Genomic DNA, 26,638 nt, shown 5'->3' with positions numbered 1-26,638 from the left:
CGATTTCACCCGTCAGCTCCAATCACTCCTCTGTTATTACTCTGACAACCCTCCAAACCGATCTGCTCTGGCAGTAGTGTGTGTGTGTCCTGCGTTTGTGTTATTTCACGTTGGATGTTTCAAAGGAGGAAAAACATGTAGAGCTCCAGTTACAATCCTGAGCCGTTTTAAATAAAGAAACCCATCTGTTTTTCTTTCTCACTGTCTGCCTATTGTCTCTTCTGTATTCCTCCCTGTGCTGATTGCTGACGCTACACAGACTTTTTTCCAGATGAGATGTGGCACAACAATGTCCTGCACGTTACATGCCCCTCTGTATAGATGTTTTGGCATCGTGGTGGAGTAAAAAACAAGTCCTGACAAGTATACTGTAGTGAAGATGAGGTTCATGTGACATTATGGTGACATTTCCATACATGGAACACTATTTTCATTTTTGGAATTAGGTTTAGGGTCTCAGTTGGTGTTTGGGTTCAGGTTAGGTTTTTGGGGTTAAGTTTAGGGTTAGGGGCTTATCGAAAGTAGGTTTTTCAGTATATATAATGATCGGGGTCCAAATCTTTGAACAGAGTGCTAATCCACTCTTTTCTCTTCCCCAAATGGATCTTTCAGAAGAATTGGGCATCTTTCTGAAACTCCCACTGTTTTAAATGGCTGCCAGTGTGTGCTTACGCATGACTGAGTGTCTCTGCGGCTATTGGCATGCAGCCTCTAATTATGGGTAGAGGGGTAATTGCCTAATTTAAAGAGATGATTACAGGGATATGGGGTTGGTTATCCTGTTTAAAGGTGGGGCAGATGGACAGCGATTTAGTGGGGAGCCAGTGAATATTGAGCAATAGCAAGAAAATGATTACAATGGTGTGGACGTGCGTGTGTTTGCGCATGTGTGTTAATAGAAGTGGGGCACAGGTTACTCCACTACCATCACCCAGGAGGTCTTAGTGGAGGCATTTCCCAGAATCCAAGTTTGTTTTCCACTCAGCAACCGTGTGAGGAAAGACTTTAGGGGGATGTAGTTGACAGTTTAAACCCTTTTGGAAGGGATGATTGCAAAAACCTGAAGCGGAAGAATTGATGGTTGCGCCATAGTTTTGTTGTGTGTGTGTGTGTGTGTGTGTGTGTGTGTGTGTGTGTGTGGAGACCCCAGATCCCATGGAATACACACATGAAGTCATGACATCTTTTTCTTTTCCTCAATTTCCCTCGATTGTTCTTAAATAGGCTTAAATGACCATTTAGAAGGCACTGGAATGCCTCACACATCGTCCTATTGTAACCTCTCACTCCAACTTCCTCTCGTCATCTTCAGCAAAGTCACATCCCCCCCTCCTTCTGTCTATCTGCCCTGCATCGCTCTCCTTATATTCCTTTTCTCCCTCATTGGTTGAAAACAATATTCTTCCACCACTTTCTTCTCACCTCCCGAGTTTTGTCTCTCCCTTTCCTTCTCCGTCTCTTTTTTTCTGTCTCCTTCTGTGCTCCTTTTCTCTCTCTCTCTTAAAAAAACTATAACAGCGAATAAAAGAGAATTGTAAACAATAATCATTACACAAAGGATTCAAACGCGTAACTGTCTCTTCTATTGATAAGAAAAAATTCACATGTAATATTGTAAATGTTGATAAAAATGTGTTTATGTATTTGTATATGTGGGTCCAACATACATAAATTCCCTAAACCTGTGGTCTCCCAAAATACAAATCACCATGAAAAGTGCACTGGGAGAGAACTCTTGATCTCAGTTCAAGAGTGTGTGTTTTGTGTGTGTTTTAAGTGCTGTGTGTGAATGAGACAAGCCTCCAAAACACAGTTAACGGCCTATTAGCCTGCTGGGTAACATCCAGCACCACGCTCCACTGAGTCTGCTAATTAGTGTCGACACTACTGGGAGATTTTATTAGGGACTTTGAAAGGGGGCCATGAAATGCCCTTCCCGGGTAAATGTGGTATGTTGTGTACTTAAATATACAGATGAAAGCTGGTACTGTCCCTGTAAAGTCATGGAATAGTGCAAAGGTTTGTGGCACCAGTAGTTGGAGACTTTACCGGTTTCCTGAAGTGTGGTCAAGTTGGTACATTTTGAGTGAATAAGTGAATGTTTGATGTAGGCAGTTTTGTTTATGATTGCAAATGAATTCTTCCGCAGCTCTCTTATTTGCATTTTGAAGTGTCTACTTCAAAATGTAAGATGCTGGTGGCAGCATTTGTTTAAATCTGGCCAACAGCTCTTTCAACAAAATTTTTTCCAAACTAATTTATTAAGCATAAATGCCTTAAATACTGTACATGAAGTGAAAAAAAGAAAATTGAAGGGTGTTTAAAACATAATCATCAGCAATTGAAACGTCTTTTTCTAGTCAGGGTTGAAGTACGTTGCAGTGCCCTCCAATAATATTGGCACCCTTGGTATATTTATTGTTTATCCTCTTTCAACTCATATATCAATATTTTCAAAAATCAAACCTTCAATTAATGCAAAACAACTGAAAGAAATGATGTGTTCCAGTAATGAAACCAATATTATTCTCAAATATGCCAACATTGTGTGCCTAAATTATTGGCACCTCTTCAGTTAATACTTTGTGCAGCCGCCCTTTGCCAGCAGCACTGAGTATAATGCATAATGAGGTTGAAAACACATGGCAAGGGATCTGAGACCATTTCTCCATACAGAATCTCACCAGACCCTTCAGATTCCAAGGTCCACGTTAGTGGTCTCTCCTCTTCAGCTCATCCCACAAGTTTTCTATGGGGTTAAGGTCAGAGAACTGGGATGGCCATGGCAGAACCTTGATTCTTTGGTCAGTGAACCATTTTTGTGTTGATTTTGAGGTGTGCTTTGAAACGTTGTCCTGCTAGAAGATCATCCTGGCAGAGGCAGTCAGGTTTTTATTTAGTAAATGCTGGTACTTGATGGAGTCAATGATACAGGGCCGGCCCTCCCATTAGGCAAGATTAGGCAGCCTCTAACAGCGGCAATTGAATTTGAGGCTGCATTTTGACAATTGGCTGCCTCCTTCCAGCGTGACAATTGGCTGGAAGTACTTATGGTTATCTTTCTGTCTACACCAAACCCACCTCTGGTGTTTGTTTCCATTTGTGCAGCTCAACAACATTTTGTCACATATCATAACTGTATTCTCGGGTCTTTCACATAGAGATTAATGACTACGAGAATTTGGCCTGTGTGTCACCTCGTATTTATACCCCAGTGAAACAGAAAGTCATGGCTTATCACTTAAATGTCCTTAATCACTGGTTCATTTAGATTTTAATCACAGACATTTCTAGGGGTGCCAAACCTGTGGCATACTTTGTGGGGAACAATGTTATTTTATTTATTTCACATATTTGAGTTTAACATACACTTTTCCAACAGAGTAGCACTTGTCTAGTCTAGTCAATATAGTATAGAACTATAAGCACCCTGCTTGCTGTGTGCACTTTACAATGGATTCATCCTGTGTGTTGGACAGTATGGACACTGTAGATGTGTCTGTTTAGTCATCAGAGGTGTGTGTTCTGTTGAGTCCGGTGGAACTCTGGCCTTCTACACAACCAACCAATCCTAGTGTAACTGCAATTAGTTTTTAATGTGTACGTGTTTGGTATGACTACATGGTAAACACCTTTGTGTTTGTTTCAGCAGCTCTTTAATCCCTCTCTGGTTAAGTGGTTAAGCTCCATTTATCACTTTGACTTTCTCAGGCTCCTTGGTTCTGGTTCTGTATTGAAGAGCTGTAGTTATCTCTGGTAGCACATTCAAATTGGCTGGTCTCCTGACAGGGATTCTAAACCAGCCTAACACCTGTGTAAACAAGCCCTCCGGCAACATTTCAAATGTCAAATCATAATTTACTGGAAGTAAACTTTACTGGGGACCAGCATACTTTAAATGAAAAAATGAAAATAGACTAAATATGAGAACATAAATGTATATTTGAGTTATTTAGCAGATGCTCTTATCCAGATGGACTTACAGTTAGTGCCTTCATCTGAAGACAAATAGGTGGAACAACCACAAACATAATATATGTCAATGAAGTTAGAAAGAATCCAAAATGTATTTCATGGTCCCTTCATCTTGTGTTGACTTGTATTTTCTTGCCCTCATTTGACACAACCTGTCATTTATCCCTCTTCTCTCATCCCCCTCACCTTCAAACCCCTTCTCCCCCCTACTGTCCATGGTCTCTATTCCCCAGTGTCAGGCCCATAGATCCCTGGTCTACCTGGTGTCCTTACTGGGCAGAATGGAGCACAGTTTCCACCATACCCTACTGCTGGAGATCCGGGCCCTGACTGACAAATACACCTCTATCCTGGGGGGCTGTGGCAAGGACATCTACAGGATGAGTAACAGCTACACTGCTATTTCCAGAATACTGGGTAGAAGATTGGAGACAGAGACTACAATCAACTGCAGGTTAACACACACATTACTTTTGCCAGACTTCTTTTAAAAATGTGGTTGCACTTCTGTATTTCCTAAAACCAGATTTTAGTCTGTTTGTGCTGGATACACTAAACTACCCACTTTCAGCTGCTTGTGAGTGTATAGACGCTCAGATAAGCAGCTGCCTCTTGAAAGAGAAAGTTAATGAGAAAGAAATGTGGCTTTTTTTACAAAATAATTGACATAACGTTTCAATTTGCATTGACACGAGCATGGTGAGTTGGGGCTTGACATGAAGTATATTCGCAAGTAGCAACTTGATCTGGAAGGTGTACAAACTCACTGAGATGGCTAGCTTGTTTAATTTGGATCCAACATGGACCTCTCTGTGAAAGTACTGGTGATGTTGATGGTGATTAGATGCTCTGATGTTGAAGCGAGATGACATCACATGAATGTGCAGAAAAATGTCCTGACACTAAGAAGGTGGACACTTGGCTGCACAAGGGAGCAAAGCTTCCATCCACTGTGAGCAAAAAATTTAATGGATAGAAAGATGACTACAAGCAATTCCTGTACACCATTATAATCTGAGTCAGGACTCTATTTAACACGCAAGGTAGAAACTCGAGAGCAAGATTTTCCCGACTTCATATTAAAGCAATGCACAAGGGAGCTGGGTATACACTCACCTAAAGGATAATTAGGAACACCATACTAATACTGTGTTTGATCCCCTTTCGCCTTCAGAACTGCCTTAATTCTACGTGGCATTGATTCAACAAGGTGCTGAAAGCATTCTTAAGAAATGTTGGCCCATATTGATAGGATAGCATCTTGCAGTTGATGGAGATTTGTGGGATGCACATCCAGGGCACGAAGCTCCCGTTCCACCACATCCCAAAGATGCTCTATTGGGTTGAAATCTGGTGACTGTGGGGGCCATTTCAGTACAGTGAACTCATTGTCATGTTCAAGAAACCAATTTGAAATGATTCGAGCTTTGTGACATGGTGCATTATCCTGCTGGAAGTAGTCATTAGAGGATGGGTACATGGTGGTCATAAAGGGATGGACATGGTCAGAAACAATGCTCAGGTAGGCCGTGGCATTTAAACAATGCCCAATTGGCAGTAAGGGGCCTAAAGTGTGCCAAGAAAACATACCCCACACCATTACACCACCACCAGCCTGCACAGTGGTAACAAGGCATGATGGATCCATGTTCTCATTCTGTCTGACTCTACCATCTGAATGTCTCAACAGAAATCGAGACTCATCAGACCAGGCAACATTCTTCCAGTCTTCAACTGTCCAATTTTGGTGAGCTTGTGCAAATTGTAGCCTCTTTTTCCTATTTGGAGATGAGTGGTACTCGGTGGGGTCTTCTGCTGTTGTAGCCCATCCGCCTCAAGGTTGTGGGCGTTGTGGCTTAACAAATGCTTTGCTGCATACCTCAGTTGTAACAAGTGGTTATTTCAGTCAAAGTTGCTCTTCTATCAGCTTGAATCAGTCGGCCCATTCTCTCCTCTGACCTCTAGCACCAACAAGGCATTTTCGCCCACAGGACTGCCGCATACTGGATGTTTTTCCCTTTTCACACCATTCTTTGTAAACCCTAGAAATGGTTGTGCGTGAAAATCCCAGTAACTGAGCAGATTGTGAAATACTCAGACCGGCCCGTCTGGCACCAACAACCATGCCACTCACAAAATTGCTTAAATCACCTTTCTTTCCCATTCTGACATTCAGTTTGGAGTTCAGGAGATTGTCTTGACCAGGACCACACCCCTAAATGCATTGAAGCAACTGCCATGGGATTGGTTGATTAGATAATTGCATTAATGAGAAATTGAACAGGTGTTCCTAATAATCCTTTAGGTGAGTGTATATACAGTATTCCACAAATTCCTGAGAAGCTTTTGCTATTATACACTGGTTACCAACCCATATTAGAACAGTTAAAAGGTATGTGATGTCATACACATGGTATACAGTCTTTTAAACCAGATGCTTTGAATCCCAGATGCCGTTTGGCTGATTGCTGGTTTCATATACCACGGGTATTACATTTTTAACCAGTTTTAGAATAATGTGTTCCAAATTTTTAGTTTTTGCATTAAACAACACATTTTACTGTTTAAATAACATTTGATTTTGTGACTGCAAGAGCAGGTCTCAATTTCAACTGTGCGTCTACGCTCAGTCTATGAAGACTGTCTGTGGAAAGATCAAACAGTCCATACATCAGCAATCTTAGCAAAAAAGTAGATCAAACGTTTTCCATTCATGTAATGAATATTTATCCTCCTTAAAACTGCTGGTGTCATAATCTACTATGTTCAAGTTGTGTTAGCCAATATGAACCCAAATGGACCATTGGTTTTATAGCAACAATTTTAGTTTTACTGCAACACCATAACCACTGTAACCCTTAAAGAATATGTATCACTTTCTCAGAACAGGCTTACAACGCCAACAGACAATGCCAAAACAAATCACTGATCTCACTTTTCAAATTAAAACTCTGTGAATAAAAATGCTTCGCCTAAAGTTGGGCTCCCTAAAAATAGAGCCATGTTCTACTGATTTTGTTTGTGTGGCAGTGTGTGTGTGGCAGTGTGCATGCATGCATTTTTGTGTGTGGGACATTTGTGTGGATGAATGTGTTTCTGTCGACTGGGATTCAGCTGGCAAATGGCACCCACACACCGTCTGGTCCAGGGTTTTGAAACCAGAACACTGTGTCCGATCTAGTGTCCAGAGACTTCGCTTAGGGTCTCTTCCTGGAAGACAGAGAAATGCGTGAGGGATTTTTATAAAAATAACAGAACAGAGAAGAACATGTAAATGTAGTTCAAAGTGCTCTGCAATGTAGTTGGCCTGCACTGTCTGGCTTGGGGGTTTGTAATCAAAAACCGTTGGCCCCTCTAAGCTTAATCAGTATAGATGGCCAGAAATCGCCTTCCTTCCAACGTATGAGGATTTCTGTATTCCCTTCCTGGTTGAGCGAGCTGCTTGATAAGAACCAGAGAGGTATCCGATGTGCTTTGGAAGACACATCTCTCCACATCAACTGTCCTGAGTCCGTGTGTAGTTGCTGCAGCCAAGCAGAGCTGCAAGTCATGAATCAGAGAAAAAACAAGATAAAGTATTTTTTTTAAAAGAGTTCTGCCATCATTGACGGTAGGACGTGATTGAGGAGAGTGGCCTCTCCCACCGGGTCCAGTTGGGGTGCTTCTTTCTGGTGTGTGTCCAGAGGTTTGCTGGTCTGCCCACTTCTCTCAGCACTGATCTGTCTCTTTTCTTAAGTGCTGCATTCCATCCCAGCACGAGTCCTGTCCAGTCATGTATTTGTGTTCACACAAGGTGATTGGTCAAAAACACAGACTGGCTGATGTAATAGCAGCCATTAAGATATATAGATATAGATAGATGTGTACACTAGAAAACAAATTGCAATATTAAAGCATAAAATTAACAGATTCAGAATATGAAAATACAAAAAGAGAATCAAAAATATGAGATATACAGTACTATGGTTTTGAAGTAATTGTGTGATGTTACAGGATGTGTACTGCAATGTGAAATATAAAGAACAGATATATACAGTTTATTTGTGCAATCAAAATTAAGCGTTTGTGCGTGTGATTAATTAAAAATGCTGACTAATCAGCATGATCGAAAAAAAGTGTCGGTTTTAGTAATGAGCGTAATTGACACCAGCAATTTAAGCTTTGCAAATATTATTTCTAAAAACACTCTGGGTTGAAACCACTACCTCATGGTTACAGCACACTCGATTGTTGACAATTGGAAACTGCATTCACATGCTCTGACCATGAATCAGAAGAAAGGCATAATGCTGTGAAACGTGTGGCCAACATTTTGTGGATATAGAAGCAATGGCGCATTGAACGGGAATTGCTTTGTGCATGTATGACGGAGTTAGACGCATGTGTGTTTCTTCACTTCTCAAGTCAATGAACATTGCCTTCCTTAACATTGGAAGTGAAAGCATGGAAAATGTATTTAATTACAGTGAATTTATGTTCTAAATGTAAGCTTTAAAAAAATCTCATACAGAGCACTAACATATGACAGTTGTGTTAAAGGCTAGATTTGTCCGTTTTAATTTGAGGGTATTTTCATTTACATTTTATGAACGATTTAGAAATAACAGCAGATTTAGAAATAACAGCAGGTATTGAATACCCTAAGTTGACATTTTACCAAGGTTATTTGATCCACTCTAAATTCTAACCCTAGCACGTACTCTAAATTAATGTTAATCTTTATCTAAAACTACCCTAACCGTTTTAGGGTTAAACTTAAATTTGAGAATTAGAAAGTTGCTCCGCCCTCTCTGTTGAGTCAACCAATCACTTTCATTTATGCCTTTATGGTAAATCTGCTTCCAAGACATGTTTGAGTAGGTGATACTCCCAACTCCGTTTCACTTACAGAAGATAACACTGAAAGCCAAAATGAAACAAACAGGAACTGAAGTACTGTCCTGGCACAGCATCACTAGGGACCATACCCAGCTTCTTGTGGTGTCAAAGGCAGTAATCAATTGCAAAGGATTTGCAACCACATACTAAATAGGACAACTTTATGTGAGATTATTTATTTGTCCAGTAAATTTCAGTCCTCTAAAATGGGGGAACTATGGCTGTAAAGGTTTTTTATTTGTATGAAAGTAAACCAGACAACTGTAGTTGTGAGAGGTAGTGTTTACATAAGTGAAGGCAATGCGTTAAGTGTGAGTGAGTGTGTACTGTATGTGCCAGTGTATGAGCTATATGATAACGTCAGTGGGGAAATCTTCTCCCTTTTGCTTGGCCTTTCTGTACCATTTTAGACAAGAGAATATTGCTGCGACAGAGAATGTTTAGTATTGTTTCCCTGACAACTATAATGTTTGTGGATTGATGAGCTACGTGATGTTTTTAGTAGTCTGCATATTTTGGGACTGTTTGATTGATAGTTCATGTCGCCTAGTGATTGTTAGTCCTCTAGACACAGCTTTTCTTTACTGACGAAGTGCTTAGGAGGCGATACAGTCCATATGCTCCTTCTAAACTTAGGAGGACATGAGGTCTTGCCCCACACATCCGGAGTACCAGGCTCTAAAGACCCAACACATATGGCACAGCCAAAAGAGGACTGGTCACCCCTCCAAACCTGGTTCCTCTCTATATTTCTTCCTAAATTTCTGCCCCTTTTAGAGAGTTTTTCCTAGCCTCTGTACTTCAACACTGTTTTTGCTTGCTCTGTGGGGTTTCAGGCTGGGTATTTTGTATAAGCACTTTGTGACAACTGCTCATGTAAAAAGGGCTTTATTAATACATTTGATTGATTGATATGTCTGAAAAGAGAAATGGAGAGAATGCAGAGGCAGAGAAACAACATGCTTGGTAAGACAATTTTGTTTCTTTACATCTCTTCCCCCTTCTCTGTGTATTTCAGATTTGAAGAAGACTCTGAATCCCCCTCTTCTCCTTGTATCTCCATGGCCAACGTATTTGGGGGTGCAGAGGGGTGTGGAAATGGGTCAGGGCAGAGGCTGCAGGTGAAGAACCAGGCGTTTGAGGAGAAAATGGGGGAGGACGGGGGAGAGCGGGAGGCAGAGGGGGGGTCATGCACTCCCCAACGCAGATACAGCATGGGACAAGCAGCTAGAGAGGAACGGCGAGATATGAGGTTTATCAGGTGAGTATAAACCAGTGCACACATTAACAAGGGTACCAGAGGTGGGGCTTTAATGGGTGGGATAGGTGAGCCGCACTCATGGCAGCCAATCACAGGGGCCCCTAAGAAGTTAATCTTATGGTTGAAAAAAGCAGAATAAAATAATATTATGATGAATTTGCTACATACTATTTAGTTGACATTGAAGTGATAAACATCTGTATTTTTTATGATTCCGTAATGCATTTGAATGATCGACCAGTCTGTTAACTTTGGAGTGTAGCCAGCGTTGCCAGATGGGTCAGTTACCCCTTTAATTGGGCTATTTTTAATGACAGTGGCCCTCATTTATCATTCTTGCGTAGAAACGGGCGTAAATGTTGGCGTAAGATTTTGCTTACACTCCTCTCACCGCCTGATTTATGAAGCTGTGCGTACCTTTAAAAGACGGCAAAAAAGAGAAACTTCTCCGACGTGGAGATTGAGACGATCACCAGGGAGGTAGAATGAAATAAAATTGTTTTATTTGGCAGTTTAAAAAGCGGAATAAAAGATGATGATGTGATGTGGAGTACCATTCATTCACATTAATAATTGCATGACAATTTGTAATATTCGTCTTATTATTTTATGATATTTATTATTAATGACGTTTATTGTTATTTAGAAGAATGTCGTTATTATTAGTATTTATATTATTATTTAAAAGAAGAATAGTGTCATTTTTATTATTTTGTCAGTCTGAATTATATTTTGGTCATTAAAAGCCTTTTATTACTGAACCCAGTCCGTGCGCAACTGCCGGGTCTAACCCTGAAACGTCATGTAAAGTGCACAGGCTCGCATCTGAAGGAATACATATAAATCAAATGCTTTGGTAAAGTCACACAAATTAAACATTGAAGTCCATGTTGCACAAAAATAAACACTGAAGTTTGTAATTATTATGTTGTTGTTTTTTTTTACAGTGGGTCATAATATATCATATATTTTAGTTTGTCAGTGCGTTAGGATTTATTTTTTCTGCGCATTTCTGCACTAACTCAAAACGTGCGTACACCACCTCCTGAGCTGGCGTAGGATTTGAGAGTGCCTTACGCCAACGTCCATATTGATAAATCTCAAAGTCACCGTGGTTTTGGGTGTACGCCAGGTGTACGCTGGAAATTTGGTGTACGCACTTTTGATAAATGAGGGCCAGTGTGTGGTTTTTATATGGTGTTTGCGGGTGATTGGGCCTATATTGTCCGTGAATCTGGCAACCTTGGGTATAATGTCAGATTTTGTTGGCTCATTTGCTAAGGATCTGAACAGTGGAATATTAAGTAACAAAACATAAAATGTAAAAATGGAACGTAGATGCAGTGGGGAGAACAAGTATTTGATACACTGCCGATTTAGCAGGTTTTCCCATTTTCAAAGCATGTAGAAGTCTGTAATTTTTATCATAGGTATTCTTCAACTGTGAGTGACAGAATCTAAAACAAAAATCCGGAAAATCACATTGCAAGATTTTTAAGTAATTAATTTGCATTTTATTGCATGACATGAGTATTTGATACATCAGAAAAGCAGAACTTAATATTTGGTATTTTGCAATTACAGAGATCATACATTTCCTGTAGTTCTTGACCAGGTTTGCACACACTTCAGCAGGGATTTTGGCCCACTCCTCCATACAGACCTTCTCCAGATCCTTCAGGTTTCGGGGCTGTCGCTGGGCAATACAGTTCCCTCCAAATATTTTCTATTGGGTTCAGGTCTGGAGACTGGCTAGGCCACTCCAGGAGCTTGAGATGCTTCTTACGGAGCCACTCCTTAGTTGCCCTGGCTGTGTGTTTCGGGTAGTTGTCAGGCTGTAAGGCTCAGCCACGATCCATCTTCAATGCTCTTACTGAGGGAAGGAGGTTGTCGGCCAAGATCTCGCGATACATGACCCCATCCATCCTCCCCTCAATACGGTGCAGTCGTCCTTCCCTTTTGCAGAAAAGCATCCCCAACGAATTATGTTTCCACCTCCATGCTTCACGGTTGGGATGGTGTTCTTGGGGTTGTACTCATCCTTCTTCTTCCTCCAAACACGGCGAGTGGAGTTTAGACCAAAAAGCTCTATTTCTGTCTCATCAGACCACATGACCTTCTCTCATTCCTCCTCTGGATCATCCAGATGGTCATTGGCAAACTTCAGACGGGCCTGGACATGCGCTGGCTTGAGCAGGGGTATCTTGCATGCGCTGCAGGATTTTAATCCATGACGGCATAGTATGTTACAAATGGTTTTCTTTGAGACTGTGGTCCCAGCTCTCTTCAGATCATTGACCAGGTCCTGCCATGTAGTTCTGGGCTGATCCCTCACCATGATCATTGATGCCCCACGAGGTGAGATCTTGCATAGAGCACTAGACCGAGGGAGACTGACGTCATCTTGAACTTCTTCCATTTTCTAATAATTGCGCCAACAGTTGTTGCCTTTTCACCAAGCTGCTTGCCTATTGTCCTGTAGCCCATCCCATTTTTGTGCAGGTCTCCAATTGTATCCCTGATGTCCTTACACAGCTCTCTGGTCTTGGCCATTGTGGAGAGGTTGGAGTCTGTTTGATTGTGTGGACAGGTGTCTTTTTTACAGGTAACGAGTTCAAACAGGTGCAGTTAGTACAGGTAATGAGTGGAGAACAGGAGGGCTTCTTAAAGAAAAACTAACAGGTCTGTGAGAGCCAGAATTCTAACTGGTTGGTAGGTGATCAAATATTTATGTCATGCAATAAAATGCAAATTAATTATTTAAAAATCATACAATGTGATTTTCTGGATATTTCTTTTATAGACTTCTACATGCTTTGTAAGTAGGAAAACCTGCAATATCGTCAGTGTATCAAATACTTGTTCTCCCCACTGTATGTCTGTCACTCAGAGGAAAGAAAAGCCATACAAAAATGAAATGTAATGATATGTGCCCTTAAGAAATGTTATTTTTAAAGTTGTTCAGCAGCAGAAGCAAGAGAAAATGGATAGATCTGACGTTACAATGACAGGAGCAGCATTGTAGCTTATAGCGAAAGGAGATTACAGTTATGATCCAGGTCCAAAAGCAGCTAGCAGCGAAGTTTTGTAACTGCAGGTACGTGTTGTTGTAGCCGAATAACAAGTTTCTATTCGTCATGGTACGTGAAACGTACTTACATTTTTGGGAGAATAGTAAAATATATATATATATATATATATATATATATATATATTATATTATCTGCCTATTTTTTTGTTGGGAAATCAGGTAGCAAGACTTTTGCGATGGAGGGGTGGTGGTAGGGGGGGCCTCCATGGCTAAGGTTTGCACCGATAGGAGAGAAAGCTAAGCTCTGCCACTGAAATGTACTTGTCTGCTCGTCATCTGCTCTTTAAGTGTCCACTTGAAGATCATTTGAAAAAGTAAGTAAACCCCCTGGAATGTCTTTTTTTTGGACACATGAAAATATGAATGATGTCGAAACACTTTTATTGATAAAGGTAACCAAATTTAACAAATCAAAGAAAAAAATACTTGAAACCAATTATTAAGAATGCAAAGATAGCACTTTTTAAATTGTCGATACCAATTCAGAGCACCGAACTTGTATATATAACTTGAGTATAAAGAGTATTAATCTAATCCTGATATCTTGTTGATGTGTCTTTTATATACCAAAATTGTGTAGTACAACTTTTTATTAACAACTTTATCAATATTTTAGATTTAAAGTGGAAATTTAAAGTTAGAGTAAGGCATTTGTGGAAATTGTATTGCAGTGTACACTGCTCAAAAAAATTGGGGAATCAATCTGTCCAGTAATGAAGCATAAGAGATTATGAATCAATGTCACCTGTTTTGGTGCAAATAAAAGTGACAACAGGTGCACTGGACAGGCAAATGAAAGACAACCCCCAAAAAGGGAATGGTTTTGCAGGTGGTGGCCACAGACAATTGCTCTCTCCTTATCCTTCCTGACTGATTCTTCTCTAGTTTTGTGTTTTGCTAGTGTCCTTCTACTGGTAACATGAGGCAGTACCTGGAGCCCACTCAGGATGCACAGGTTGTCCAGCTCCTCCAGGATGGCACCTCCATACAAGCTGTTGCAGGGTTTGCTGTATCTCCCAGTATTGTCTCAAGAGCATGGAGGAGATACCAGAAGACAGGCTGTCACATGAGGAGAGCTGAACAGGGCCGTAGGAGGGCATCAACCCAGCAGCAGGACCGGTATCTGCTCCTTTGTGTGAGGAAGACCAGGAGTAGCACTGCCAGAGCACTACAAAATGACCTCCAGCAGGCTGCTGAAGTACATGTTTCTACCCAAACTGTCAGAAACAGACTCCATGAGGGTGGCATGAGGGCCCAACGTCCTCTAGCGGGACCTGTGCTCACAGCCCAGCACCATGCAGCTCAATTGGCATTCCCAAAGAACACCAGAATTGGCAAGTCTGTCTTTGACGCTCCGTTCTCTTAAACAGATTAGAGTAGGTTCACACTGAGCACTGACATGAAAGAGTCTGGAGACACCGTGTTGAACATTATGCTGCCTCCAACATCATCCAGCATGGCCGGTTTGGTGGTGGATCAGTGAGGGTCTGGGGAGGTAAACCTCCATGTGCTAGCTAACGGTACCCTGACTGGTGTTAGGTACCGGGATGAAATCTTCATACCCATCATCAGACCTTACGTTGGTGTAGTGGGCCCTGGGTTCCTCCTGTTGCAGGACAATGCACAGCCTTATGTAGCCAGAGTGTGTAGGCAGTTCCTCGATGACAAAGGCATTGATGCCATTGACTGGCCCTCATCTTCCCCAGACCTGAATCCAATTGAGAACCTCTTGGACATTATGTATTGGTGCACATACTCATATAACTGGGAATGTGGCAGTGTTCAGAATTAACCAATCACATTCAAACATTCAAATGGTAAATAGAAGTCATTACACACCTGCCATCATTTAAAGTGACTCTGATTAATTAATCAAAAATAGAGTTCAGCTGTTCTAGTAGGATGTTCCTGACATTTTCTTAGTTGCATCTCAGAGCAAAAGCCATGGTCCACAGAGAGTTTCCAAAGCATCAGAGGGATCATATTGTTGAAAGATATCAGTCAGGAGAAGGGTACCAAATAATTTACAAAGATATAGCATGGAACACAGTGAAAACAGTCATCATCAAGTGGAGAAAATATGACACAGAGACATTACTAAGACCTGGATGTCCCTCCAAAATTGATGAAGAAAGAAGAAAAGTTGTCAGGGAGGCTTCCAAGAGGCCTACAGCAACATTAAAGGAACTGCAGGAATTTCTGGCAGTACTGGCTGTGTGCTTCATGTGACAACAATCTCCCGTATTCTTCATATGAATGGGTTATGGGGTAAGATGGAAGCCTTTTCTTACAAAAAAAAACATCCAAGCCCGGCTGAAGCTTGCAAAAACAAACATCAAGTCTCCCAAAAGCACGTGGGAAAATGTGTTATGGTCTGATGAAACCAAGGTTGAACTTTTTGGACATAATTCCAAAAACAACACTGCACATCACCCAAAGAACACCATACCCACAGTGAAGCATGGTGGAGGCAGAATCATGCTTTGAGGCTGTTTTTCTTCAGCTGGAACCGGGGCCTTAGTCAGGGTGGAGGGAATCATGAACAGGTCCAAATACCAGGCAATTTTGTCACAAAACCTTCAGGCATCCGTTAGAAAGCTGAAGATGAAGAGGAAGTTCACTACAACGACCCAAAGCACCCATCCAAATCAACAAAAGCATGGGTTCCTCAGAAGAAGATTAACGTTTTTGGATTGGCCCAGCCAGAGCCCAGACCTGAATCCAATTGAAGATCTGTGGAGTGATCTGAAGAGGGCTGTGCACAGGAGATGTCCTCGTAATCTGACAGATTTGGAGTGCTTTTGCAAAGAAGAGTGGGCAAATATTGCCACGTCAAGAAGTGCCATGCTAATAGACTCCTCCCCAAAAAGACTGAGTGCTGTAATAAAATTAAAAGGTGCTTCAACAAAGTATTAGTTTAAGGGTCTGCACATTAATGTTCTAATATGTAAAAGAAACTTTGTGGTGTATTAGTTTTTAACATTACTGTACTTAGGTTATTACAGCATTGCAAAGGTGTGTGATGTCTGTCTTCCTTAGGTCAAAGAGTCTTGCTCTGCACGCTGTGCGCTCCAGATCCGTCAACTCAGACAGTGGGCAGGATGGAGAAGGGGTGGAGCTAACTTCTGACGCGTTCCTCCCAGATTCCCTACCCATTCAGCATATAGAAGCCTTCGAAGCCACTCCCACTGACAGAGAACTAACCGATGAGAGCTCGCCTTCGCCCTCCATCCCTCCTGCCACGACCTGTGAGGGACAGAGGGATGAACAGGGAGAGGGGAAAGGATGGAGAGGAGGGGTAAAGGGGGATACTGGAGAAGAGGACAAATTGTACAGACATCTAAGGGACAACATGGAGAAGATCAAAGAGTTCTGTTCCGAGATGGTCAAACAGATCCCCATACCAGAGCACTGTGTCATAGAAGGTACCATTACAAACAAATTAAGACCAGTGTTGAGCACTCACAACTTACATTGCTAGTGACTTGCATACTTTATTACGTAAAGAACAATGTTTATGTTATGAATGCTATATTGCAATATGCAATATGCATAAATATTGAAGGAAAACTGGAATTGACTGTGCAAAAACTTAACATGATGAGCAGGAATGACATTAACAAGGTGCCAGTAATATGTATCTGCAAGCCGTACCTCTGATAAACCCCGAACTACTCATTAGCTACCACTTCCCATGTGTACGTTAAATTGAACCCCTCTCTATCCCAAAAACGTTAAACCTTGGCTTTCAAGATGCTCCTTTTACATTTTGTCCTGGAAAGGTTCCATCAGTCTGGAAACTAAAAAAAGATGATTACGTTCAGAGACATTTGAAGCAGGTGGGCCCAGTCCAGTCTGTCTGTCTGGGGAGAAGCTCAGTAGTACAGGATGTGGTCAGAACCTCAGGACGTGGGTGTGTGAGTGTGGAGGCGTCTGCGTTTTGCACTATGACCTGGTGAACCCAATGATAAGATTACAGTCTGATGTGGGCTGGTACTGATTAATGTACTGGTCCCCCACCCTACACACACTCACACACACACACTCACTCACTCACTCACTCACACACACACACACACTCACACACACACACACACACACACTCACACACACACACTCACACACACACACACACACACACACACACACGGTTGTACACAGGAGTCTAAGGGGGATAAAGGTGCGATTAGTGTCTCCTGGAGGGGGGCTGTGACTTGACAAGGGCAGTGGAAAGGAAATGATTAATGCTGAATCCCAGCCCAGACCTTAAAATACACACACACTCATGCACGCACACACACGCTGTAATCCTCACACAAGCCTATTCTGACTCAATAACCTCTGCAGCTCCCAACCTCATTTTCTTGCCCCTCCATCTCCGCATGCAGAGCTCAGACACAGCAGTGGATTCATGTTGCTCTGTAGTCACAGAAGGTGAAAGTGGAACTGGAGCCCAAACAAAGACCCCACCCCCCAAAAAGAAAATGTTTTATGAAGGAGCATGTGTGCAGACAGTGTTTCCCCCTTCCTTGTTGTTGTATTTTTGGTATTAATGAAGGGCTGCAGTAAATGTTGGGCCGGCTTGGTTTAACTGTTTCATTATGACTTAAACACAGTCCAGACTAACTGTTACCAGATGAGGGTTCAAATCGTCGCTCCTTCTGAGACTACGCTCAGGATCGGCACTGCAGCCCCAAATTAATCACACCGCGCACCCCCCCCCCCCACCCCCACCGCCCACCCCTCGGTTCTAGTAGGCCAAAGGGAGGTACGGCTAACAGTTTCCTGACGCTAAACCCCTAAGGTAGCCAGCTCGAGTGGTCTCAGTTGGACATGGATTTTAGTGTTTGATTATTCTAAAGCCACATCAATGCCAGGGTTACTGAGTCAGAGTGCTGTTGGATACACATTAGATTTTAGATATAAGGAGAGCCAGCATTGAACCCACTCACACATACAAACACTGAGGTGTTTGGGATATAACATAACAGAAAGTCTGGTGATGTCATACTGTTGTTGCTCATTGGTGACATGTGATGTGTGGCACTCTGCAACCCTGGGTGATTTTATTTTCAACTTGACAACATGGGTCACCGCACATGAGACAGGAGTTACTCTAACAGTGTGTGTGTGTGTGTGTGTGTGTGTGTATCCACCTCATTTCCTTCCGAGAGCATTGCAGAAGTATCAACAAGGAGGGTAGCAAAAACAACATCTAGAACAAAAGACCATAGGGCAGTGCACGTGAACACGTGCGTGCACACACACAGGCACACACGCGCTCATCTTAAGTCTGACCAGGAGCCTTGCTACAGTTAGAGAGTGGCGGGCATTTTGTGCCAGATCTCATCTGTAGAGGAAGACCCCTGCATACACACTCATTAACCTATTCAATAACTCACATCATTTACCCACACTCAACTTAAACAGAGAAACACACACACACACGTTTACATACAGTAACTCCTATTAACTCACGCAAAGAAATACAAACAACGAATTGAGATCACACTCACAGCACAAACAGCACACACACATGTAATACATTCTTTCTTGCATCTACATTTTGGTGAAAGGTACCAATACCATAGACCAGTAGTCTACGAGCCCCCTTCTACAGAGAGATGTGAGGTCAGATGAAGTTAAAAGGTTGTTGATAGGGTTTGCAGAAGTCCAGGGACATTCAATGCATTCAATGCAGTTGTACATAAATATTCAAATGAATTATCCTGCTCTATCTTTGTCTCTGCATGCTGGCTTGTGTGTGTGTGTGTGTATGCAATCTGTTTTGTTTTAGATTCAAGTCACGGCTGCGTGGCCAAGCTGTCGTTCTCGTGCCCTCGAAAAGGGCATTACTGTCTTTATGCCAAGTCTTGTTTCAGCCTCACCAGCTACCAGCCGCAGCTCTGGATTTACATCATGCTGCTTCAGCTACAGGTGAGTGCTCTATAGCAGAGGGCCTCAGACCTGTCCTAGGGGACACACCAAGGGACCTCTCAAAATGAAACGAAGGCCTCAGACCTGTCCTAGGGGACATACCAAAGGACCTCTCAAAACGGAACGAGGGCTTCAGACCTGTAATAGGGGACACACCACGGGACCTCTCAAAATGGAACGAGCTGAGTCGATGTTCCTTCGAGGGCTTTGTTGATTAGCTGAAGGGTTGATGTTATAGTTGTGAAAAAGCTGAAATACATGAAAACGAAGATAGTATTATTTATTCACATACAGTACCGGTCAAGTTTGGACAACTACACATTCAAGGGTTTTTGTTTAGCTTTTTCCACTATGAACAATAATAGTGAAGACCTATGAAATTACAGCTATGGAATCATGTAGCAACCAAAAAAGTGTTAAACAGTTCAAAATACATATTGTAGATTATAGCCACTCCTTGCCTTCATGACAGCTTTGCACCCTTTTTGCATTCTGTCAATCAGCTTCTTAAGGTTGTCAACTAGAATGCATTTCAATTATCAGGTGTAAAAATATATTTGTGGAATTTCTTTCCCTAATGTGTTGTGTCATCATAAGGTTTACAGAAGACTGTTATTATGTCTGTAATCCATGTTATGATAGCCAAACAGCTCAAATCAGCAAAGAGAAATGACAGTCTATAATTATTTTGACATGAAGATTGTCAATCCGGAAAATGTCAAGACCGTTGATAGTTTCTTCAAACGTAGTCAAAAAACCAACAAGCTCTATGATGAAACTGGACACCAGAAACGAAGACCCAGAGTTACCTCCAATATAGACGATAAGTTCATTAGAGTTACCAGCCTCAGAAATTGACAATTAACTGCACCTTAGATCGCAGCCCAAAGAAATGCTTCACAGAGCTCAAGTAAGAGACACATCTCAACACCAGGCTCAAAGTCTCATGTCAAAAGTCCTCCTGGTTGTGTTGCAGATAATGTAGCTGACGACACCTGATGATTTCGGCTGCCACTCCGCTGTCCATTCCTCCCCCACTATTGTCCCTGTCCTTATCCATCTGGTCATCCTGCTGACTTTGATTATGTTTTACAGACTCTTGACACTGCCCGCATGCATTTATTAATTATTACAATTTGTACTCTTAAAATGTTCACCTAGCACAGCCAGAAGAGTATTGGCCACCCCTCAGAGCCTGGTTCCCCTCTAGGTTTCTTCCTATGTTTTAGTCCATTTATGGAGTTGTTGCTTGCTCTTTGGGATTTCAGACGGAGTGTTTTGTAAAAGCGCTTAGTTTGTCTATCATTTGTTTTTGAACAGGACAATGACCCAAAACACACCTCCAGGCTGTGTAAGGGCTATTTGACTAAGAAAGAGTGATGGAGAGCTGCATCAGATGACCTGGCCTCCATAATCACTCGACCTCAACCCAATTCAGATGGTTTGGGATGAGTTTGACTGCAAAGTAAAGGAAAAGCCGCCAACAGGGGCTCAGCATATGTGGGATCTCCTTCAAGACTCTTGGAAAAGCATTCCAGATTAATACTTCGTGAAGCTGGTTGAGAGAATGCCAAGAGTGTGCAAAGCTATGGTCAAGGCATATAATGGCTACTTTAAAGAATCTATGATGTAAATGTATTCCGAATTTTTAACACTCTATTGTTTACTACATCATTCCGTAAGTGTTATTTCATATTTTTGATATCTTCACTATTGATGTCTACAAAACTGTAAAAATAAATACTTCTATTTGTCCTGTACATGGAATGGATGGTCATCCCCTAGGAGAGATCTGTGTACTCTACAATACATCAAAACAGACAAATCCACACCCAGGTCCTGGCTCTCCTCAACAACCAGATGTAATGAATTTCCTTTTTCGTGTTCTCCTCCAGAGTAAGCACAGTACCCCCCTCAGCTCTCAGGATGAGTGTGTCCAGCGGTTGGAGAGACTGTGGGAGAAAACCCAGCTGAAAGGAGCCCACAGCTTCACCATGACCATGACACAGCACACTGGTCCGCACAGAAAGGTATTGGGCATATGTGTGTGTGTGTGTGTGTGTGTGTGTGTGTGTGTGGGCCAGGCATATGCTCTTCCCTCCTTTCTATGCCCAAAGATAACCTCATTGACCACAAATCTAAAATGCCTGCTTCAGGGTTCCAAGTTCGGGAAAGCATGTAACACATAATACCCCTCCACTCCAAAGAATACTATTTTTGGTTTATTTGGTAATAATTGGTCATTCGATTGATGACTGAACACACTCAGGAATATTTTAACCCTGCCATTTGGGTTCTCTGAATAACCCAACGTATTGGGTTTTATTTTTTGCATTGACCAAACATGGTTTTGTTTCACATTCAGTTATTTTTTTATTCAGTGTCATCCTGGGTTGCCACATGAGCTCTGTCTTATATATTGTAAATCATAGTTTATTTTTAGGATGTTTATTCTGTTATGGTAGTAGACGAGGCAAATTCCAGGACTGCTGATTTTTACTGTCTGAAATTATCCATGTTAAATTGGGATTAATGACATTCAATAAGTGTAGAATACATGCCACAATTGTTGCTCATGTATGTGTCAATATTACATTTTAGGTAAAGAGTTTTGCGACACCACATTTATCAATATGGTTTATCAACAGGAAGCAGGAATCATTTTCAGCTACATTTTTAGGAATGTACTTATATATTCAATATGAACTTCCAATAATATTGTACTTAGTCAGGTCAAGTCATCCATTCATTTACCTTACAAAACTGCACAACCTTTACATGACAACACAACAGATCAGAACCGAGTTTCATCTCAAAGTTGAACAAATATTTTAATAAAAAAGATCTGAAAGCCACAACCAACTAAGCCACTCCTACAGCCCTCCATCGCTTGGACTTACAGTGGGGAGAACAAGTATTTGATACACTGCCAATTCTGCAGGTTTTCCCACTTACAAAGCATGTAGAGGTCTGTAATTTTTATCATAGGTACTCTTCAACTGTGAGTGAAGTAATTTAAAAATCCAGAAAATCACATTGTATGATTTTTAAGTAATTAATTAGCATTTTATTGCATGACATAAGTATTTGTTACATCAGAAAAGCAGAACTTAATATTTGGTACAGAATCCTTTGTTTGCAATTACAGAGATCATACATTTACTGTAGTTCTTGACCAGGTTTTACACACACTGCAAGCAGGGATTTTGGTCCACTCCTCCATACAGACCTTCTCCAGATCCTTAAGGTATTGGGGCTGTCGCTGGGCAATACAGACTTTCAGCTCCCTCAAAAGATTTTCTATTGGGTTCAGGTCTGGAGACTGGCTAAGCCACTCCAGGACCTTGAGATGCTTCTTACGGTGCCACTCCTTGCCCTGGCTGTGTGTTTTGGGTCGTTGTCATGCTGGAAGACCCAGCCACAACCCATCTTCAATGCTCTTACTGAGGGAAGGAGATTGTCGGCCAAGATCTCGCGATACATGGCCCCATCCATCCTCCCCTCAATAAGGTGCAGTCGTCCTGTCCCCTTTGCAGAAAAGCATCCCCAAAGAATTATGTTTCCACCTCCATGCTTCATGGTTGGGATAGTGTTCTTGGGGTTGTACTCATCCTTCTTCTTCCTCCAAACACGGCGAGTGGAGTTTAGACCAAAAAGCTCTATTTCTGTCTCATCAGACCACATGACCTTCTCCCATTCCTCCTCTGGATCATCCAGATGGTCATTGGCAAACTTCAGACCGGCCTGGACATGCGCTGGCTTGAGCAGTGGGACCTTCCATGCGCTGCAGGATTTTAATCCATGACGGTGTAGTGTGTTACTAATGGTTTTCTTTGAGACTGCCATGTAGTTCTAGGCTGATCCCTCACCTTCCTCATGATCATTGATGCCCCACGAGGTGAGATCTTGCATGGAGCCCCAGACCGAGGGAGATTGACCGTCATCTTGAACTTCTTCCATTTTCTAATAATTGCGCCAACAGTTGTTGCCTTCTCACTAAGCTGCTTGCCTATTGTCCTGTAACCCATCCCATTCTTGTGCAGGTCTCCAATTTTATCCCTGATGTCCTTACACAGCTCTCTGGTCTTGGCCATTGTGGAGAGGTTGGAGTCTGTTTGATTGTGTGGACAGGTGTCTTTTTTACAGGTAACGAGTTCAAACAGGTGCAGTTAATACAGGTAATGAGTGGAGAACAGGAGGGCTTCTTAAAGAAAAACTAACAGGTCTGTGAGAGCTGGAATTCTAACTGGTTGGTAGGTGACCAAATACTTATGTCATGCAATAAAAGGCAAATCAATTATTTAAAAATCATACAATGTGATTTTCTGGATTTTTGTTTTAGATTCCGTCTCTCACAGTTGAAGAGTACCTATGATAAAAATGACAGACTTCTACATGCTTTGTAAGTAGGAAAACCTGCAAAATCGTCAGTGTATCAAATACTTGTTCTCCCAGCTGTATCTCAATACCCCAGAATGAGCAGCCCAACCTTGCTCTTAATGCCGGCAGTTTGGTCATACAAATAACCAATAATTACCAAATGTTTGTTTACCTCCTAAATGGGTGCTTCTGTAAGCAAAACATCCACTGAAAGTCACTTTATTACCAGACATGTTGTGTGTATGTATTATCTCTCATTCAAACCCCCTTGTAATTAGACAAGCTGGACATTAGGGGAAAAAAGTGACAACTAAGAAAAACATCTGTCTGTATTTCCTTTAACAAAACGGAGGGACCATTATTTCTGCTAAATGGTGTTTTAAGTGCTCGGAATCAACTATGGTGACCATATGTTGGTTGTGTAAGTCGGCACATGTTGTGCAAACGTACACATGCAGACACACACTTTAGAAACATAAGCACACTCTGTAGAAACAAACTGATATACTGTATCTAGTGTTTTGTGTTCATTGACACACATGCCTACCATAGACTAACTACAGGATGTTAAAACCTCTAAGGACGGAACAAGTGAAGAACTGCCTTGTAAAACTATACGGAAGCCCCTGGTCCACATTCAGAACAGAACTGACCAATAGGAATGCCACCGCTGTAACCACTGTAGCATGTCAGATCATTAACGGGTCCTTTTTGGGTCGTTTACGTTTCAGTGGTCATGTTCATATGAATGTTTGTCATGAATGTATTTCAGTGGTCATGTTCATATGAATGTTTGCCATGAATGTATTTCAGTGGTCATGTTCATATGAATGTTTGCCATGAATGTATTTCAGTGGTCATGTTCATATGAATGTTTGCCATGGATGTATTTCAGTGGTCATGTTCATATGAATGTTTGCCATGAATGTATTTCAGTGGTCATGTTCATATGAATGTTTGCCATGAATGTATTTCAGTGCATGTGTGGATTTCTGGATAGGGGAATCAAGTGAATAGAAAACCTTCTAGAATGTCCTCTGCAACATATTTTCCCTCCAGGCCTTTGCTCTGTCCAGTATGGCTCTCCAATTAGAGCCATTCACCCAGCGCGCTCCTCTAGAATAAGAAACACATGGGACCAACTGGGGCTTTATTACTCTGCTAATCAACTTCCTGCTCATAGGAAAATTTCAAATAGAGACCTCTTTATGAGAACGCAATACAGAGGGGAAGTGAAGGCTTAAATCCAAGGGAAAGGGGACAAGGGTGTAGGAGACAACTAGGGAGCAGTAGTGGCAAAGAAAGGATGTCATTGGTTAAAGAGAATGCGGGAAGGACGAAGGCGGGGAGTAAAATAGATTACGAGAGGGTAAGGGTTGATATTGGAGACGTGTTGTCTCCATCAGTGCTCTTTTCAAATGTCAGGACCCCTGCGTCTCTCACCTGTAATGTGTTTAAACCGGAAACTGGCTCATTTCTTACCACACAGCCTTTCTTTGTTATCTGTGTGTGTGTTTTTAATGGAGTGCGTAGCCTGGGTTAGGCTCCGGTGCCCAGGGAAGCTGCTCTCTTAAATTACTCTTACGATCATCACATGGACCAAGACTGCCTCTCCGTTTCATTGAAGCAAGACGCAGAGACTTGGCTTTCTCGCTGTGTGTATGTGTGTGTTCAGAGGATCTGTCGGGGGTAGATTTCATCAGAGCGAAGCATCAAGACAAGCAGGGGAATTATTTATTTCTAGCTAGTGTTTTCCATGGACAGACGGAAAGGATCGAAATTCATCCAGCTCCAGGAGGGGGTATCAATCTGAGTAATAAAACAGAGTAAGGTGAGGGAGAAAGAAAGAAAATATATATATATATACAACGAGACAGAAAGAGTGGCCACAATCATTTCCACCTGGAAGTGTAGGATATTATTGTGCCGTGTTTCCATAATAGCGCTCTAATATTTTGCTTATCCACCCAGTGTACCTACTATTTTAAAACTCTGTCTCTCTGTCCTCTCTCACCCTCTCTCTGCTGGACAGTTGTAGGAGGTCTTGGTAAAAGCCTTTTGGAGGCCCTAGGTGAGATTTAGTCTTTCTGTTCCTTTATAGTGTAGCCTACATTTTTCATGTTATTATGTGTCATAAGTACCATTTGTCACCACACAGGATGCTCAGTTAGGGGTATTGGCTAGAGGATACACTCACTTTCAGATATATGTTTCGGGAAGCAGTGATAAGAAGCAAAATTACTGAGATGAAGCGAGGCCATACTCACAAATTGGGCATCACCAAAAAAAATCTTTACATTGACTGATTAGTTGATGCTTTTGTACACTTTATCTGGTTTTAACAAACATAGGCTTGAGTTGATGTTAGTGATACTTAGGCTTACTCAGATGGGTGCTAGCTAACTGCCTAGCCACTCCCCTGCAAGCCAAGTGTCTAGCTAGTATTAGGACTAGCACATAACAAGAAACATTTCTAGTGTACCATACATTATTCTTTACATTACAGATGCATATTTGGTCAAGTGATGAGAACAAACACGCTGTCAGAGAGTGTCATGACAAGAAAACAATCAGTGATGCATGATAAAACATATATATATATATATATGTATTTTACTACTTACTCTCAAGACCCCTGATTATTTTCCATAATTGAGGCGGGCAAGTCAGACTATTCAGCAAGTCGGTCCTTATTAATTTAAAAGACAGACAACCCTTTTGCAGTCGGTTTGTAAAATCCTGGAAATAAAAGTACTTAGCATCTGTTTTCCCCCCAAAACAATCCAGAACAAAGTAGAAGGAAATCCAAAATCCTCCAACCAGGTTTTATGGAAAACTAGTGTATTTCTTTATTTGAGTTACTGGAAATGGTGCACAGTAGATAGCCTTGTTATCATTTAGGATGGAGTTTTTTTATTTTTTAGGTTGATGGTGGTGGGGACTGTTTTGACAAGCTTTTTTTGTCTGAATGATCGAAATGTATTATTTTGTTTATTTCTCTTTAACTCCAGGTTCTTTTCTCGATATTGTATTGCCTAATGCTAAGGCATTAAAAGCGTGTGTATATGCTCGTGTCCACAGGGAGAGGCATAAACATGTCTCATACTGGATGTTAT

General features: G+C 41.6%; 1 protein-coding gene across 1 annotated transcript in view; it reads left to right on the top strand.

Annotated features, from left to right (window-relative positions):
• Positions 1–26,638, top strand: part of veph1 (ventricular zone expressed PH domain-containing 1) — a 167,046-nt gene that overhangs the window by 92,655 nt on the left and 47,753 nt on the right. The window contains exons 7-11 of the mRNA XM_010899975.3: positions 4,209–4,429; positions 9,872–10,114; positions 16,245–16,630; positions 19,003–19,142; positions 21,038–21,172. Of these exons, the coding sequence (XP_010898277.2) occupies positions 4,209–4,429; positions 9,872–10,114; positions 16,245–16,630; positions 19,003–19,142; positions 21,038–21,172 (1,125 nt within the window). The remainder of the gene's footprint in view (positions 1–4,208; positions 4,430–9,871; positions 10,115–16,244; positions 16,631–19,002; positions 19,143–21,037; positions 21,173–26,638) is intronic.

This window comes from Esox lucius, chromosome 1 (assembly GCF_011004845.1).
Source record: "Esox lucius isolate fEsoLuc1 chromosome 1, fEsoLuc1.pri, whole genome shotgun sequence".
NCBI lineage: Eukaryota > Metazoa > Chordata > Actinopteri > Esociformes > Esocidae > Esox > Esox lucius.
Note: the sequence above shows the minus strand (reverse complement) of the source record. Positions and strands in the feature narration are given on the sequence as shown.